The sequence below is a fragment of the Berghia stephanieae genome, chromosome 14 (genome assembly GCF_034508935.2).
Source record: "Berghia stephanieae isolate SIO BIC M18660-M18661 chromosome 14, UCSD_Bste_1.3, whole genome shotgun sequence".
In the NCBI taxonomy this organism is placed as follows: Eukaryota; Metazoa; Mollusca; class Gastropoda; order Nudibranchia; family Aeolidiidae; genus Berghia; species Berghia stephanieae.
Window position 1 is genome coordinate 18,544,005 of NC_088373.1, and position 18,236 is coordinate 18,562,240.

General features: G+C 34.3%; 1 protein-coding gene across 1 annotated transcript; it reads left to right on the forward strand.

Annotated features, from left to right (window-relative positions):
• Positions 1–246: 246 nt before the first annotated feature.
• Positions 247–11,174, forward strand: LOC144959699 (uncharacterized). Its single transcript, XM_078892382.1, has 5 exons — positions 247–540; positions 1,599–1,990; positions 4,628–6,482; positions 7,008–7,054; positions 9,988–11,174. The coding sequence occupies exons 2-5, from the start codon at positions 1,602–1,604 to the stop codon at positions 11,048–11,050; spliced, it is 3,354 nt and encodes a 1,117-aa protein (XP_078748508.1). The 5' UTR covers positions 247–540; positions 1,599–1,601; the 3' UTR covers positions 11,051–11,174.
• Positions 11,175–18,236: the final 7,062 nt, after the last annotated feature.

Below are 18,236 nucleotides of genomic sequence, written 5' to 3' on the forward strand. Positions count from 1 at the left end.
TTCAGCTTTTTCATTTCGCTTTTCACATTTGCATAGGATTAGTGTTAATCCATTCATAACATTTCCTGTTATGCACTTGGCATCCATCAAATTCCGATGAGTTTCAAGAATAGTTTTAACTAATTATTGATCGTGTTTAGGCTTAATTCAACAAATTACGAACATAGCTATTAGTGAATCTTATGCTACGAACTAAACTAATTCTGCGAAAATACGATAAACCGAGCAGATAATTGTACCGCTACTAACTATCCTGTACTTGGAAATCCTGAATTCAGGGTCCTAAAACATAATTAGGAAATTGCTCCAGATTTGTGTACTAAAGTTAATTGTTTACCAATTAAGTCTTCAACAAGCCTTAGCTAATACATATTTTTAATTTATCTTTGTAAGTTAAACCATATGGAGCCATCGTGCACTTAACAAGAAGAAAAATTAATGGACGTCGAGTCCTAGCTACCTGCCTCGGCAAGACAAAGGGTCGTGAGGCGAGCAACTTCCACTTCGTCTCCCGAAGTCAAGTCTTCACAACAATAAGCGGTTTGTATCAAGCTTTTATTCTAACTATCTAGCATATTATGGATTACATTTGGCAACTATTTGAAAATGTTTACAGGGAATTTCTATTAGTTAATGTTAGTTACCTGGTTTCTCTTTTGTAAGCTCAAGACTCGGAGAGTTGGAGTCAAACTCAACTCAAAAGTCAAAGTGGAGTGCAAAGCAAAATCAATATATTTTGACTCAAATATAAAAGACCATTTTTATAATACACATCAACTTTATTTATTTTTTAAATTGTTGACAAAGCAGAATCCCGAGGCAACCACAATCTCATTATTGAATTATTGTTTAGTTTAGTGTATATAGAATATTATATTGCAAGTGTGTAAGTGTAAGTAAGTTGTAAGTACAAGATTGCTGATTTTACGTATATTTATGGAATTCCCTTACTCGTCAAATTAATGTGTGACTGTTCCCTGTTTGATTGGACTGTTACTGAACATTTGCAGTGATGGGCCCGTGTAATAATAGTAATAGGCCAGTGGGGCCTTTTGCAAATATACAAGCCATTGAAGATTGAAGATTCAGTATCTTTAAAAAATTCAGTTTTCCAATCATCTGGTGAACAGAAGAAAAAAGTTAGTAATTTTATCCTGGGTCTTCAGTGTTACAATATAGTAATTACACGCTACCCTTTGGATAGAATGCTAGTCTATCATAATTTTTAAGTACATTTTATAATTTAAGCTACACTTATATGGCAAAGTCTAATTTTCATAATTTATTGAAGGCTGTTTTTCCAAAACTTGTAAGTTGATTTTTTCTAATATTTGACATTTTTCTTCCATGAGATAAATTGAAACGTAAACTTTATTTCAAGCATCATTTGGCACAGAAAATTCCCATGATTTGTGTGAATTTGAAGTTTAAATTTGATAAAATAATAGAGTGAATAAAATAGTTTAGTGGCAATAATCGTCAATATATCTCAATATGGGGAAAACAGAGTTAGGGAGATTTGGAAAACTACTCTTCGATTATTTTGGATGATATTCTATCTACCTTATGGGGATGTAATCTCTATCCATCCACAACAGATCATGTACGCAATGGCTACTCAATCTAATTATTATCCAAGACAGTCCAAACTCTCTGTCTCTCTGAATGGATTCCAAGAAAAACTACGCAACAACTTGTACACAATGTGGCAGACGTCCCAGTTTTGTGACTTGACCTTAAAACTAGCGGGATACGACGAAATCCACGTTCACTCTTGCCTCCTGGCTGCCTTTAGTCCCACCATAGCCGACGTCCTGTCAAAGGTGGACACCCATTTCCAAGAAAAGGGAGAGTACAGTCAGAAATACATCACGTTGGACGTCAAGAAATTTAGTGTGGGAGTCATGAGAGCGATCGTGTCCTCTGTCTACACCGGGCAACTAGTCTTTGGGTCGACTGAAAATTTGGGACAACTTCTCAATGCTTGCAGGTTTGGTTTTTTTCAATTTCTCTCTTTCATGTGTTTGTTTTGTTTTTTTTTAACCTTTGATGTCAGGATGTAAAGCGCTTTGTGGATATTGCGATATATTAATGCTGGTGCAGCGATGTGGTCTAGTGGTATGACACTCGCTTTCAGATCAAACGGTCCTGGGTTTGAGCCTTGCTGGTCGCATAGTTGAGTCCTTGGAAAAGACTCTTTACTCACATTCTCTCACCGTACTCAGGTGTAAAATGAGTACCTGGCCATTAACAGCATTGTCTCTATCGAAAGATAAATTGTAATATTGCCTAACAGGCGTTATGTCTTGTTCTACTTGTTATATGTTACTGTTGGTCAGGGACCCTTTGTAAAGTGCTTTGAGCACATTTAGTGGATATTGCGCTATATAAAAGCTAGCTCTTTTTTTTTTTTTTTTAATGCTGAAACGTTCAGTTCAGTTTGAGTTTTGGTTCTGCTCCAAATTGGTGTCATGTTTTTTTTTTTTGGGGGGGGGGGGGTTGTTGTTTTTTTTTGTTTCGAAGGACAATTAATTTTGATCGTAAGAAAAGACATTCTGGGTGGCTTTAAGAAAAACAAACTCCTGTGACTGTGAGAAGTGATTTTCTAAATGCCATCACCAGACAACGCAATAGATGAGACTTGAACCCATTACAGTTTGGTTTTTAATCGAAATCCATGCCACTGAGCCACTACTACTGCATATCTGCCAACCCTTCTGCTTTTGGCGGAATCATTCCTATTTTCATTCTTCCTTTTCCACAATTCCGCCGTTGTCTCTAAAATTCCGATTTTCAAAATTTTATGATGACGATGGGAAGAAGAAACAAAATAAAGGGGGGTTGAGGGGTGGGGGGGGGGGGGGGTGGGGAATTTGTTTTGTAATGATTGCCAAAAGGGAGCTAAGTAGGAAAATAGATTGTACCCCTTTCCCCATTCCCCATTCCATTACCTAATACATGTGATATGTAGTTTTGCCAGCTGTACCGGTATTCTGTCTGTATGTGTTTGGTGACAACAACGTTGGTTGTTATTTTGATACAGGACTATCCATTGTTAAGAAATTCCTATTTTTAGTCTCAAATTCCTGTTTTCTGACCTTCTGATTCCACTTTTGGAATATGAAGGGTTGGCAGGTCTGCTACTGCTCCATATTTTCAACCAAAAAGTGATGAAATGTCCCCAAAGGGAATTGGGCTTCGTTGATGTGTCGTTATAATTGGTTAGGTAAACCCAAGTCAGCTGATTCTTGTTTTATTAGTGAAAAGGTTATGTCAGCAATAATAGTAATAACTAGATTGATTAAAGCTCGGATTAGGGTTGGAATTCTATTCTGTTTTGCCATCAATAATAATAATAATAATCTTGTCCAAATAAAAGGCAATTCATGTGAGGTAAACAATGATCAAACAGTTTGGTTCATGGTATGAACATCAACACATTTACAAATACAGACACAGACATACACAAACCTACACGGAAGCGCATTGTTTCTAAACATGTTTTTTTTTTTTCAATAATAATAATAATAAAGTTGAAGAAACACGTCTATTTTAACCAGAATTTTGTGATTTTATGAATTTTCAGCCTTTCCATTTTTAGATTTATTAAGTACATGATTCAAATTTTTTTGATGTATCATATTTGATATTGACCAAATTCAAGTTTTTTGGAGGATCAAATTTGACTAATTTCAAATTTTTTGGGGGCCACAATATTTAACCATATTCAGATATTTTGGTGGGATCAGATTTGACTAAATTCAGATTTATTTAGGATCAAATTTAAACAAATTCGGATAATTTGTAGGTGGATTTCTGGTTGTACGCATTATTCAATTTCTAATATTTCAATTTTTTTTTAGATTATACACATTTTTTAGTGTGCCTAAACTCTTTAATTTGTCTTATGACCCTGAAGGTCATATTGGGAGTACAATAGGGATTTATATGTTGATTCTAAAAGTGACTGTTTTTTGTGTGTTTTTTATTTTTTTATCACCAATTAAGAGTACATTTATTAATTAATTAAAATATTGAATATGATATTGCGAGTCTGGTCTATTTGCCCATCATCAGAATTAGCACTTGTTATTTTTTTTTTTTCTCTAGATTGTACGTATTTGATCAAAATCTTTCTCATTTTGGCTCCCCATTTTACACATTTACACGGACTATGGTTGGCAGCACTGCTTAGAATACGGGATTTAACTCTTTCACCACCATTGGCCGCACTGAACGGCCAGAGCAGAATCTGTTTTACTGGCCAATGGCCACACAATGCGGCTTGTCTTGAAAGGCAAAAATAATAATGTAATCCAATCCTACTTCATACAAAGGTACTATAAATTGAACCAATGGTATCATTTCTTTCATCAGAAGATTCAATTGGCCATAGGGGGGTATTTTAATTGAGATTTTTCGCCAAATTCGAATGTCACTTTGTCTTAGTTTGTCATTCTCATGCTGCCTCAATCATGTGTCAGCCATTTTGTGATGGAAATGTGAATATAGCCTCAGGGCTGAACGAGTCAAGGGATTTTTTGCAAAACAAAATTATGAGAAATTTAAACATGTTGTACACTACATTTCAAATTAGTTTTCTCTCGTTCTCCCCTTTTCTTATCAGGTGGCTGAAAATAGAAGACCTAACCAATGCTGTGGAGAAAGCTATGGGCGAAGACAATTGTAAAGATTTAATGGAAACCGGCAAGATAGAATCCTCCTTTTCAGGCGATACTTCAGGGCCGTTATACAGTCCAGTTGGCTTTTTGAGTACGCCTTCATTGGGTGGAGACAAGGACTCATCCATGGAAAATCCAGACAGGTTGTCTTCAACTAATCAGCCCCCGTCTCAGGATTTGTCATGTAACAGTAATATGCAAATGCGATTCATCTCAGGAGAAATAAGATACGAGCGAGAGCCGTGCAAAGAAGCGGCCTCGAACAAGAATGCCTCTAGTTGCCATCAAGAATCGTCAGACTTGGACCATTTCGATTCAAATTTAATGACTCCGAAAATAAAAACTGATACAGAGGACTTTCCCACTTCTAACGAAATGATGCTGAGTAACAACAACAGTGCCATATTGGGTCATCTGACATCCTCTGAGTTCAATTTCCAAGAGCCAAGCCCCAAAAAGTTATGTGGTGGCATTGGTATTGATTTGAGCTCGTCTGCTCAGAACAATTCAAGTTCTCTCAACGGATCAGCTGGTGATGAAACCCCTGTGTCTAAAACCAACTTTGATTTAGAATCGGTGCCTAGTCTTAATGCTGAGATGGGGCAGGAGGTGAGAAAAGATGATTTAGCAGATGGGGTAGGTGATTGGAAAGATGAAGGAAAAGAGGCTGCACCGTTAAGTCAGCAACCAAATGAAAGTGGGAACAAAAGAAAGCGGGCCAAGCCAAGAAAGAATACAAATATGATGGGGACTTCAATGGAGGCTGAAAAATTGCAGACCACTTTCAATAAATCATCTACCAGTTCACAGAATGATGTTGTACATAAATTTTCTGGGGATGACTTTGTTAGGAAAGGAACTCGACTCATGAAATTGTCCAAGAAGTGGGCGGAAAATTTTCTGGCAAATTGTCTCTACTCTCATGAAAAGACTTTCCTGGAGGCTGTGGTACCGAAGATTAAAACAGAGGTTGATGATTTGGCAAGTTATTTGAATTTGCCAATATCTTATCAACAAGGACTCAGTGGTGCGGAATCATCTCAGGCTGCTAAACAAGATGGAGAGAAAACGAGTGGACAAGGACTGGACGTCAGCGCCAAGATACAGCACATGTTGGCCGCCTTCAATGATGACGACAGCGATTGTCTTGAACCGGATGACCACGCTGGTGGAAATGCAGCAGGGCCTTCGTCGTCCACTTATTTAAATGACAGCCTCTCCTTGTTGGATTATTACAATAAACAGGGTTACACCGGGAATGATGGAAAAAAGAAGTCTTCGAAGAAGAAGGGTGAGAAGGCCGCTCAAAAGAAGAAAAGAAAATCCACTGGTGGGCGAGTTGGTCGACCGAGAAAGAACGCGACTCCAAAATCGAAGGAGGTGGTGGAGACATCTGACACTGAAGAACTCGGAGACGTGTTACAAGGCAATGATGATGAAGATGGAGATATTGATGGTGGTGCCAAGGAGGATAAGAAGAAGGAGAAGAAGGAGAAATCTGCGGAACCAGCCGATGCTGACTCTAGTCAAGGCGTCAACAATTACGGTAGAGGAAAGAGAAAGAGAGGAAAACCCAAAAAGACTCCGCAACCGGTAGTCGATTTGGATGAAATCTTACCAGCTATTAACGAGGTCACTGGAAAGAGGAAGTATAGGAAGAGGATGAAAAAACCGAAGCTTCCCATTTTTACAACCAGAGTTGCAGATCCTGAGAAAGTGAGCGCTTATTACTCAAACACAGATTCAAAGCTGACTTCAGATATTCCAGTTGGGGATTTGGATGCTGATGAGATGAAGCGGGTAAGTTTGAGTTGGTTTTGTTTATCTGTTTATATTGTTGTGATTTAGTATAATTGCTATTTTTGCAACATTGATATTATTATTATTATTATTATTATTATTATTATTATTATTATTATTATTATTATTATTATTATTATTATTTTTATTATTATTATTATTATTATTATTATTATTATTATTATTATTATTATTATTATTATTATTATTATTATTATTATTATTATTACTATTAATATTAATATTATTATTATTATTATTATTATTATTATTATTATTATTATTATTATTATTATTATTATTATTATTATTATTATCATCATCATCATCACCATCATTATCATTTTCATCACCATCATTATCATCATCATCATCATCATCATCATCATCATTTTCATCATTATCATCATCACCATCATCATCATCATCATTATCATCATCATCATCATCGTCATAATCATCATCATCATCATTATCATCATCTTCATCATCATCATCATCATCATTATTCAATTTTTTTTCCAGGCTGAGGAAGAAGTTAAAAAGAAAATTGCAAATGGAGAACCCGTAAAGTAAGCAATTTTTATTCTGTATATAAATATCTATTTATAGTTAAGTCTTTTAAAAACTTCTCCCCTCCACTTGTCACATGTCTCTCATTATTTACGGTTTTATTTTATATTCTTTTATCTTTTTTCTCTTCTTTATTTCTATATGGTCTCTCTCTTTCATCATTTTCTCATATTGTGGCTTATCATACAGCCCAGTAGCATGGGTGGATTTCACAGTTGATATCGAGAAAGTTAAAAATGAAGGCAGGTAAATTATGTTAAAATTACAATATTATATAAGTATTAATATATGTATTATTATTAGTACAGTGGTCTCTGTTTATAAGTGTGATCTGGCTATAAGCACGCTTTGAATGCGAAACAGAATTTTTACAAAACGTATTTACCCCTTTATAAGCACACTCATCGAAAAGACTCCACTTTTAAGCACGCTCAATTTTCTAACCTTCACTTAAAATTTACAAACATAAATGAAATAAATAAATCCAAAAACAAAATAGAAATACCTTGATTTTTTATTTTTTTAAAATTTGATACAAAAGTTTAACACAACAGGTTAAAGAGTACTTCTAAATACTCTGCAAGTGATATGTGGTTCACACCTCACTATTCCATCATTAATTACTTCCCTTGCATAAAAGTCGAGTGATATGTGGTTCACACCTCACTATTCCATCATTAATTACTTCCCTTGCACAAAATACTTGAGTCGTCAAGTTCTATATTGTTATTGTTATTATTATTATTATTATTATTATTATTATTATTATTATTATTATTATTATTATTATTATTATTATTATTATTATTATTATTATGTACATCAATGTTTTTGTTTATTCATCTTAACAACGCCACTACCACATTATCTCATTCATCTGTAGTGTTTCATTTCATTCATCCTGTTTTATTGATAAAGGGGAAACCTGAAATGTCCATTTTATCTGTTTTAGTATATTAAATCGAAGCTCACATTCAATTTCACACACTGTTATTTATCGCCATACCTATTGCGTATTGCTCATGTATTTAGTGGTAGAAATGAATAGGTTATGGTCAGAGTGAAATTTTTAAAATTCGTAGTTTCTAAGGGAAAGAATAAGACAAAGTCACTTTAAACAGTTTTAGAAATAAAGAATTTGCCTTGTTCAGTAAGATCCAAAAATGCTCCAAAGTTCTAAATATAGTTTCTAAGCATCAAACTTTCCTTTTCAACAAGATTTATTGAGTCAAAGAGATGAATGTTGTACCCTAGTTGGAGCCGAAAATTATTCTTTCTACGAATTCTTCGTAGTACTAGGCAGGTGTGGTTTATATACCGTTAAGATTACGGCTATAAGCGAATAGTTTGACATGGCAGTTTTTTGCATCGCAAAATGTCACTGATTTGCATTGCGGCCACAAAATCTGCAAATTTTGCAAATTTTCGAGATTTTACAAAGGAAAAAAAACAAACAATAATAATAAGAAAAAAGGAAAAAAAAAAAAGACGCATTTTTTTTTTCTCTTATAATTTGACAGCTCATGTAGAACGTGAAAGATAATTAATCAAGAGAAGTTTCCTTTGTTCTATCCCATTTTATTCCTTTTCATTGACACTGATATGACCTTGCACATTTGTTGCAAGCGTCATGAGACCCTTAAAAACAAACAAATACCTTTCACTTTCATGAACTTATTATGGGTTTTTAGGAAAATTAACCGCAAACTGTTGCAAATATGTCGCAAAATTTTTGCAAATTTTGCTGTTTTTAGCTTGCAAAATTTGGAAATTTTTTTGTGTGGAAAAAAACCGCCATGTCAGAATCGTGCTAAACATCTGGATGGGGCCTTCTGACCTCCATTGGTGGGCAGGAGGTCATTTGCTGTGTCTTCTATCTCTCTATATTATCCGTTTTCCAAGTTGCTTTCTGTCTTCCTGTGCGGCTATGTGGTCTAGTGGTATGACACTCGCTTTCTGATAGGAAGGTCCTGGGTTCGAGCCTCGCTCAGCGCACAGTTGAACCCTTGGAAAAGGCTCTTTACTCACATTCTCTCACCATACTCAGGTGTATAATGAGTACCTGGTCGTTAACAGCGTAGTCTTTGTCTGAAAAAATTATAATGTCGCTAACAGGCACCATGTCCCGTCCTACATGTTAAATGTTGCTGTTGGCCCGGGACCCATTGTAAAGCACTTTGAGCTTGTTTAGTGGATATTGCGCTATATAAAAGCTCAATTTATGTACTGTAATAATTTTCTTTTGTTTCTAATATCATGTTTTGTAAGCATTTGAATGTAATCCTCTTATCGGAATCCTGTGCTTGTGTCTGGATGGGACTTTTAGGTGATCTCAAACTAAGTACTTCGATAGTGTGCTCTTGGAATCTACATATGTACTCTATTTGAACCATTCCCCTTCGTCTGACTTATTTTTATGCGCTTTTATTTAATCTAGACATTTTTTGACCTATCCTTTTTTATGCCTTTTTACTGGTGCTGACATGAGCTAAATGTGTTGCCAGCATCGTAAAACCCTTAAATACAAGTAAACAAAATCTGACAATTACTTTTCACTGGATCTATGGTAGTTCTCTAAGCCACAATCTGACATATACCATTATGTATGCATCTCCAATCTAAAAGGAAGAAAAGGTATTTTCACTATAATATTATAGGCATTGATGAATGTAGACTTGGAAAGACCCCCCCCCCCCCCCCCCCATGAATTTGGCTATAAGCACACTCTGTTTGATTCCCTAGGTTCGTTGCTTTATAAAGAGAGACCACTTTATTACTATTATTATTATTATTATTATTATTATTATTATTATTATTACTATTATATGTATTGTTATTTACCATTGCTTTCAAGATTTTTAACGTTTTATTGTATTTGTACTTTTTATTGAAATATCTTTTTCTTGGTTTTTTTTCTCCCCCCCCCCATCAGATGTGTGAAATGTGGAGTCTATTACAGCGACATGGAGCAGTACAAGGAACACGTTACCAACCATCCCATCTTCCAGTGTCCAGACTGTCCTGCCAAATTTTATCTCAAGCATCCGATGACCAGACACCGCTACGCCGTGCACTTTGCCAAATCCTACCTGCGGTGCCAGGTGTGCTCGTTCCAGGCCAAGACGGCCAAGGAGTTGTGCACTCACAGCGGAGCGGAGCACAACCAGCCCAAGCCGTTCAAATGCGACGAAGAAGGCTGTTCTCGTTTGTTTAGCAAGTACAGCGATATGCAGAGACATTACAAAGAGATTCACAGCAATCAGTACGAGTACTTCTGCGAGAAGTGCGGTGCTGGCTATCGGTATAAGGCGTTGTACAAGTACCATCTCCAACGCTGTTTGAAAAACGAAACGCATCTTTGCTACAAATGCGGGGCCGTGTTTCACGCTAAGGCGGATCTTACACATCACATCTCCACGATCCACTTCAATATCAGAAAATATCATTGCCCCCATTGCGATCACCGTTTCTCAACTCACAGCAATCTGAAAAGGCATCTGTACATCCACAACAACGTGTATCCGTTCGTCTGCACTCACTGTGGCAAACAGTTCCGGCACTCCAACTCCTTCAAGGTCCACATGAAAAACAAACACAACGGGGACGCTCCCAGTTGTAGCTATAACAGTAATAATACTACTGGTAATCGTACTTATAATAGTGGGAACCGTAATCGTAGCTATAACACCGGGAACCGCAGCAATTACAACAGTACTAACCTGAATAAGAATAACGGTGCCGTTGACTTGATCAAGGAAGATGCCAAAGCAGTGGCCACCCTGAGCTGCATGGCATCTCAGGAATACACGCCTTACTTCAGACCGAGCTTGGACAACCTTTACTGTATCACCGGCCAAACCCCATATACAACGGCCCCCAGCTGGCCATGCATCACAGGCCAAGCTCTGTATACATCGACCACTGGTTGGCCATGTATCCCAGGACAAGCTCCGCATACGTCGGCCACGGGCTGGCCTGATTTAAAGGAACTGTAAATCTCAGTCCACCCATTCATCATGTGCTCCCTCTGCCATCCTATCCATCAATGTGTATTTGAGCAGCTGGTTACGGTTCCTCAACCCTCTCTTGTAAATGTTGCTGCTTGAAGAAATAAATAGCAATGTGAAATTGAATGTAAGCTTCAATTTAATATACTAAAACAGATAAGATGGACGTTTCAGGTTTCCCCTTTATCAAGAAAACGGGATGAATGAAACATTACTGACAAATGAGATAATGTGGTAGTGGCGTTGTTAAAATGATTCATCTTAACAACGCCACTACCACATTATCTCATTCATCCTGTTTTGTTGATAAAGGGGAAACCTGAAACCTCCATTTTATCTGCTTTCATACATTAAATTGAAGCTTACATTCAATTTCACATGGTTGTTTATTTCAACCCTCTCTTGATGCGTGGGGAGGTCAAGGCCAACCTTCGTTGTCGTCTCCCTTTATCTTTGTATCTTTTGTTCTTTTACAATTTTATGTCCCTCGCAAGGAATGAGACTATTTGGTTTTGCCTTTATACTTATTGGGATCCTTTGCTGGGAGTGAGACAGTTAAATATATTTATAATATATGCTTATGTATTTTAAATGTTTGTAAATAGTTTAGCTATAATAATATATTATTTCAATTCTTATTTACATTTATATATATTTGTACAATGTAAAGATTTGAGTATATATATATATATATATATATATTACGGCAGGCTCCTTCATTTTTATCGGGTGAGGTGGGAGGAAAAGGGGGGGGAGAGAGGCATGACTTTTTGATAAGTAGTTTTGGACCCAAATAGATTGACATTTGTTCTCTGTCTTAACCAATCCCAATGTCGCACTTTTCTTCAGTTGCAGGAAGAGTCGACATGTAAAGAGTAATAAACAAACATGAATTGTATGACAGCTTCAATGAAGAACGAAATACCAAACACAGAACGATTTGGGCTCAAAACCCTTCTTCAGCCAACAAGAAATGTTGACTGAAGAAGGGGTTTGAGCCTGAAACGTTCCGCGGTCAGTATTTTGTTCTTTTTTGAAGCTGTTGTATTCATGTTTGTTTATTGCTCTTCACAGTCCTTATCTTCTACCAGCCTTGTATCACTACACGAAAAGGTGACTTTCAATACCGGCTACGCCTGTTTATCATCGTAAATAGCGGGCTTTTATTTGGTCATTTTCTTTGAGTCAGTGTCATGGCCGCACTGTGCGGTCAGAGCAGAATCTGTACTACTGGCCAATGGCAGCACAGTGCGGTCAGAGCAGAATCTGTACTACTGGCCAATGGCAGCACAGTGCGGCCGGTCTCGAAAGGCAAAAATTATATTGTAATCCAGTCCTACTTTCTATAAAAGTACAATATATTAAATAATTGGTATCATTTTTTTTCAACAGAACGTTCAATTGACCCTTGGGGGATATTTTAATTTAGATTTTGTGCCAAATTCGAATGTCGCTTTGTCTTAGCTTGTCATTCTCATGCTGCCTCTATCAGGTGTCAGCCATTTTGTGACGGAATTGCGAATACATCCTCAGGGCTGAAAGAGCTAAAGAGGAAAATACTTTTTTGCCCTGTAGCAAAATATCATGATTGTTTTGTTTTTTTTAAAAGTTGGGCTCATCCCTAATGACTCTGTTTCAAATGGAATGAATGTCAGTTGATGTTGATTCATTTTCTATCCAAGTTTTACCTATCAGATATTGAAAGCCACCTCCTCACACACAACAAAAAATTGTTTAAGCATTTTTTCATCAACTTCCTTTATCCAAGCACTGAAATGCCAAAAACGTCTCACAAGAGCTGTAAAACGCTTTGGAAAAAATAAAAAAAGATTATTATTATTATTATTATTATTATTATTATTATTATTATTATTATTATTATTATTATTATTATTATTATTATTATTATTATTATTATTTTATTATTGTTTATTATTATTATTATTATTATTATTATTATTATTATTATTATTATTATTATTATTTTATTATTGTTATTATTATTATTATTATTATTATTATTATTATTATTATTATTATTATTATTATTATTATTATTATTATTATTATTTTTAATTATTATTATGCGGGTGGTTGGATGGGAGCATCACCCTTGAATCATATACCTATGATGTTCGCATGGGTGTACGATCCGATAGTGATGTCGTTTCTTCTTCTCTTTACTAGCTTGTCCTGCTTCTTTGGTTTGTGATTGTATTTTTGACAGGGGATATTTTTTTTTTCTGTAAATCTTCTGCCTGTTTGTTCTTGGTTATTTATAATTTAGGTTATGATTTTGATTTACATTTGTACTATTTTTGTTAGATTGCTTGTTTTTTTTGTTTCAGCGGTCTCTCATATAACCTCAATTGTGTTGGAAGAGACCTAAAGCAACAAACAAAAAAAATTATTATTATTATTATTATTATTATTTTATTATTATTATTTTATTATTGTTATTATTATTATTATTATTATTATTATTATTATTATTATTATTATTATTATTATTATTATTATTATTATTATTATTATTATTATTTTATTATTGTTATTATTATTATTATTATTATTATTATTATTATCATTTTTATCATTTTTATTATTATTATTTTATTATTGTTATTATTATTATTATTATTATTATTATTATTATTATTATTGTTATTATTATTATTATTATTATTTTATTATTGTTATTATTATTTTTTAAAATGGATAAATAGTCAAAATTCAAATCTGAAAAAAGTCATTAGATCTTGTTTTTAAGCATAGCTTTTCAAAATAGCTTCATATCCTAATTTATTTAATGTTGATTGACCGAAGTAGACATGACCCTTTGTCATAGATCTTATAATCTATTTGTCAGTGTCATTCTGTACTATATGTGGTCTTGTGGTATGACACTCGCTTTCGGATCGGAAGGTCCTGGGTTCGAGCCTCGCTCATCGCATAGTTGAGTCCTTGGAGAAGGCTTTTTACTCACAATTCTCTCGCCATACTCAGGTGTAATATGAGTACCTGGCCGTTAACAGCATTGTCTCTGTCCGAAAAAAAATGTCATATCACCTAACAGGCATCATGTACATCCTACATGTTAAATGTTGCTGTTGGTCAGGGACCTCTTGTAAAGTGCTTTGAGCACGTTTAGTGGATATTGCACTGTATAAAAGCTCAATTAAAAATTGACAAAAATTTTTACTAAACATTTAACTGGTTTAGTCAAAACTTCACAGGAGAGACAAACAACAAAAAAACACGATTGCACACGTTCTTAATGCAAAGTAATATCTTTTATGTGTTGTTAATGTGTGCTATTTATAACTGCCCCTAGGCATCCTATATGGTTTGTATTTAAGACAAATGGGCTATCCCCCATCATAAAGATATAATAATAATAATAATAATACATGACATTTATAACAGGCATTTTCATCACTGGGTGATATATTGAAAACTTAATTGTACTAAATTGTAAATAAATATTTTTACATAACAAACATGTAACTATTATCATTTTATTAAGATTTTATTACAACAGTACACGTTTTGAGCAGCTATGGCCCCTCAAGGCCGATAAAAATTGATAATAGACAGAAACGGGGGCTTAAATGCCCTAAATAGTGTCGAAAGTGCCGTCAAACACCTAAATACAAACAAAAACAACTCCATGTTTAATATTTTATACCTGTTTTATTAAACATTGTGTTTTTCAAACATCAAAATGTTTAGCACAGAACGCTGGCCTTGTACTTGTGTGCTGGATGGATGGAATTTGGCTTGGGTTAAACATTAAAGTAGGAGAAATTAAATGAGAAGACTTGAGTTTTGAAAAATTGACGGGATAGTCCACTTGACCTTGAAACGTTCCATATATGAGTTGGGGGGGAGGGGGGGGGGTTACAGGGAAGGCGCTCTGAACATTATTAGCTAAAAACAATAATCAATTAATGAATGACTATTTCCAGTTACCCAGTTTTATAGATAATAATATTGTTAATTATTATATATTTGTATTTATACGTTTCTATTCTACTCTCATCAATCTAGCTCATGCCCATGCTCATGATTTTTATATAGTTATAATATTCTATAACCACATTTTTAATTGTCAATACAGAGTGCAGTGCATAAAAACATATGCCTGACAATGTGTTGAGAGAGAGTGAGAGAGAGAGATAGAGAGTGTGTTTATCTGTATTATGTAATCCATTAAATTTAAGCTGTTTACTTTGGCGTTAACTCTCTCCCTCTCTTTACCAGAAATTTTCAGCATTTTCCTCTTAACTCCTTCTCAACACAAACAGGTTTATCGTGTGCGTCAATGTGGTCTAGTAATATGACACTCGCTTTCGGATCGAAAGATCCAGGGTTTGAGCCTCACTCGGCGCATAGTTGAGTCCTTGGAGAAGTCCTTTTTTTGTTTATCTTATCAAACTCAAACTGGAAAACAACAAGCACATTCTGAATATAATATTGTTCACTTCAATGATCTCTACAACAGATTGTCAAGTTTTTATAGCTAAAACATAATGTAAATGGTGTTCCTCGAAGCTCGAAGAAATAAATAACAATGTGAAATTGAATGTAAGTTTCAATTTAATAAACGAAAATAGATAATGTGGACGTTTCGGGTTTCCCCTTTATCAACAAAATTCACCTTAATTATCACATAATATTATCTTATTCGTCTGTAGTATTTCCTTCATCCTGTTTTGTTGATAAAGGGGAAACCCCGAAACATCCACATTATCTGTTTGTCGTTTAATACATTAAAGCTTACATTCAATTTCACAGCATTATTTATAGCTATAGTAAACATTTTCTTTAAAATATGTGATGTACTAAACGACCTCAGATTGAGAAAATTGTTGGATGCATCGTGAAAAATGTGATGATTTTCCGATGGTTCATAATGGTTGAAAAGAAATAGTTATAAACAATGTGAAATTGAATGTAACCTTAAATTTAATATACGAAAACAGATAAAATGGAAGTTTCGGGTTTTCCCTTTATCAACAAAACAACATTCAATGTTTTTGTTTATTCATCTTAACAACGCCACTACAACATTATCTCATTCGTCCGTAGTGTTTCATTCATCCTGTTTTGTTGATAAAGGGGAAACCAGAAACGTCCATTTTATCTGTATTTGTATATTAAATTGAAGCTTACGTTCAATTTCACAGTTATTTTTTCGAGCAGCAACATTTACACTATGGTTGGGAAGGAGATTGGGAAGTCATATTTTGGTTTTAACAATAGTGACAATTTTTTTTAACCTGTTTTAAATCAATGGAATATTTATTGTTCATGAAATCATAACTCCCATAATGCCAGGAAAAGTGAAGTCTTTAACAATTAGCACCAAGTGCCATATCATCGGAATTAAAATTACGTTTGTTTTGTGCAAAGCAGCGAAATGCAGGAACTCCAGAACAGTGAATCTCTGCTTGAAAGGCAGAATTTTGCTGCAAAATCAATTCGGAGGACGTTTATGTAGAAGAACAAATGTAACAGTCCCCCCCACCCCTTTTCTGCACGTTTAGTGGATATATAAAAGCTCAATATTAATATTGAAGGTTTTGAACCCAAAGCATTGTGTGTTTGGTATTTCGTCCCCTTTTTGAAGCTGTTACATTCGTCTTTAATGAATTACTATTTACAGTCCACAGCTTATAGCGGTTTAATATTTAATTTTTACTTGAAAGGAAACAATTTTTTTAAACATTTGCCAGAAGTATTGAGTTTCTGGGTGGGTTTCCTGACTTCCCATAGTGGGCAGGGAGGTACTGACTGTGTCTTCTATCCCTCTATATCTGTTTTCCAAGATGCTCTCTGTTTTTTGTCTTGAGATGAGATTACTTGGTTTTGTCCTGGCCCTGGCCAGATATCCTATCTGGGAGGGAAACAGTCGAATGTAAAATTAAAGCTTTGGGAGATGATTTTTTTGTCTTGTAAATCATCTTTCTGTTATGCACTTTATCATGTATTCTTTACATATTTTATATGATTTGTAAACATCTGAGTGTGTTCTTATTCTTAGTAGGGACCTGTGCTTGTGTCTGGATGAGATTTTTAGGTGATCACAAACTAAATACTTTGATAGTGTGCTCTTGGTATCTACCTCAGTTTCCTATTTAAACCAATTCCCCTTCGTCTTACCTTTTCTTGGATGCTTTAATTCTAGAACTTTTTACTTTCCCATTTTCTTCCTTTTTTACTGGGGCTGATATGACCTTGATTTGTTGCAAGCGCCGTAAAACCCTTAAAAACAAAAACAGCAGCCTAGTGTTTACTTTTCACGTGAAAGGAAACAATTTTGTTAACATTTGCCAGAAGTATTGAGTTAAGTAGTTTTGCATTGTCGACTTTTGGTAAAACAAGAACACAGATAGAGAAGCAGCAATGGTTTAAAATGATTTTGAGGTTTTTTGGTTTGTTTTTTTGTTTTGTTGTTTTTTATTGATTTTCATTTTTTTCAGATACTTTATTTTCAGTGTCTACTTTTGTATGTACCATTGTAAAGCACTTTGAGACTTAGGTATATGATAAAACGCTACAGACAATGCAGTATGTAATAATAATAATAATAATAATAATAATAATAATAATAATAATAATAATAATAATAATAATAATAGTAAAAATAATAAGTATTATTATGATTATGATTATTATTATTATTATTATTATTATTATTATTATTATTATTATTATTATTATTATTATTATTATTATTATTATTATTATTATTATTATTATTATTATTATTATTATTATTATTATTATTATTAATAATAATAATTATTATTATCATTATCATCATCATTATTATCTCCATCTTCATAATTTTTACTGCTATTATCAAATAGATGGATTCCATTGAGAGAACACCGCTATGTAAATAAAAATGGTTCTATAGTTTTGTGTCCCACCCAGGGTTGGGCACAAGGCAAATGTATATAATATAATATAAATAATAAATATATAATATCTATCTATATATTTTTGATCCACACTGCATTGCCACACATGGAAGTCATTGCAATGATCTCTATCTATGATATTCAGATTTGCACATTCATTTTCTCAAAGACAAAATTCGGTTCACACGTACTTCTTTCACCGCTAATGTTATTCTCCCTATTATTTCCCCCTTTTTACTGGTGCT

What these genes read in the sequence shown, in the direction of transcription:
- LOC144959699 (XM_078892382.1), top strand. Translation starts at nt 1,602, where the DNA reads ATGTACGCAATGGCTACTCAATCTAATTATTATCCAAGACAGTCCAAA. An exon ending in CAACTTCTCAATGCTTGCAG is followed by an intron (nt 1,991 to 4,627) that starts GTTTGGTTTTTT and finishes TTTTCTTATCAG; the next exon opens with GTGGCTGAAAATAGAAGACC. An exon ending in ATGCTGATGAGATGAAGCGG is followed by an intron (nt 6,483 to 7,007) that starts GTAAGTTTGAGT and finishes TTTTTTTTCCAG; the next exon opens with GCTGAGGAAGAAGTTAAAAA.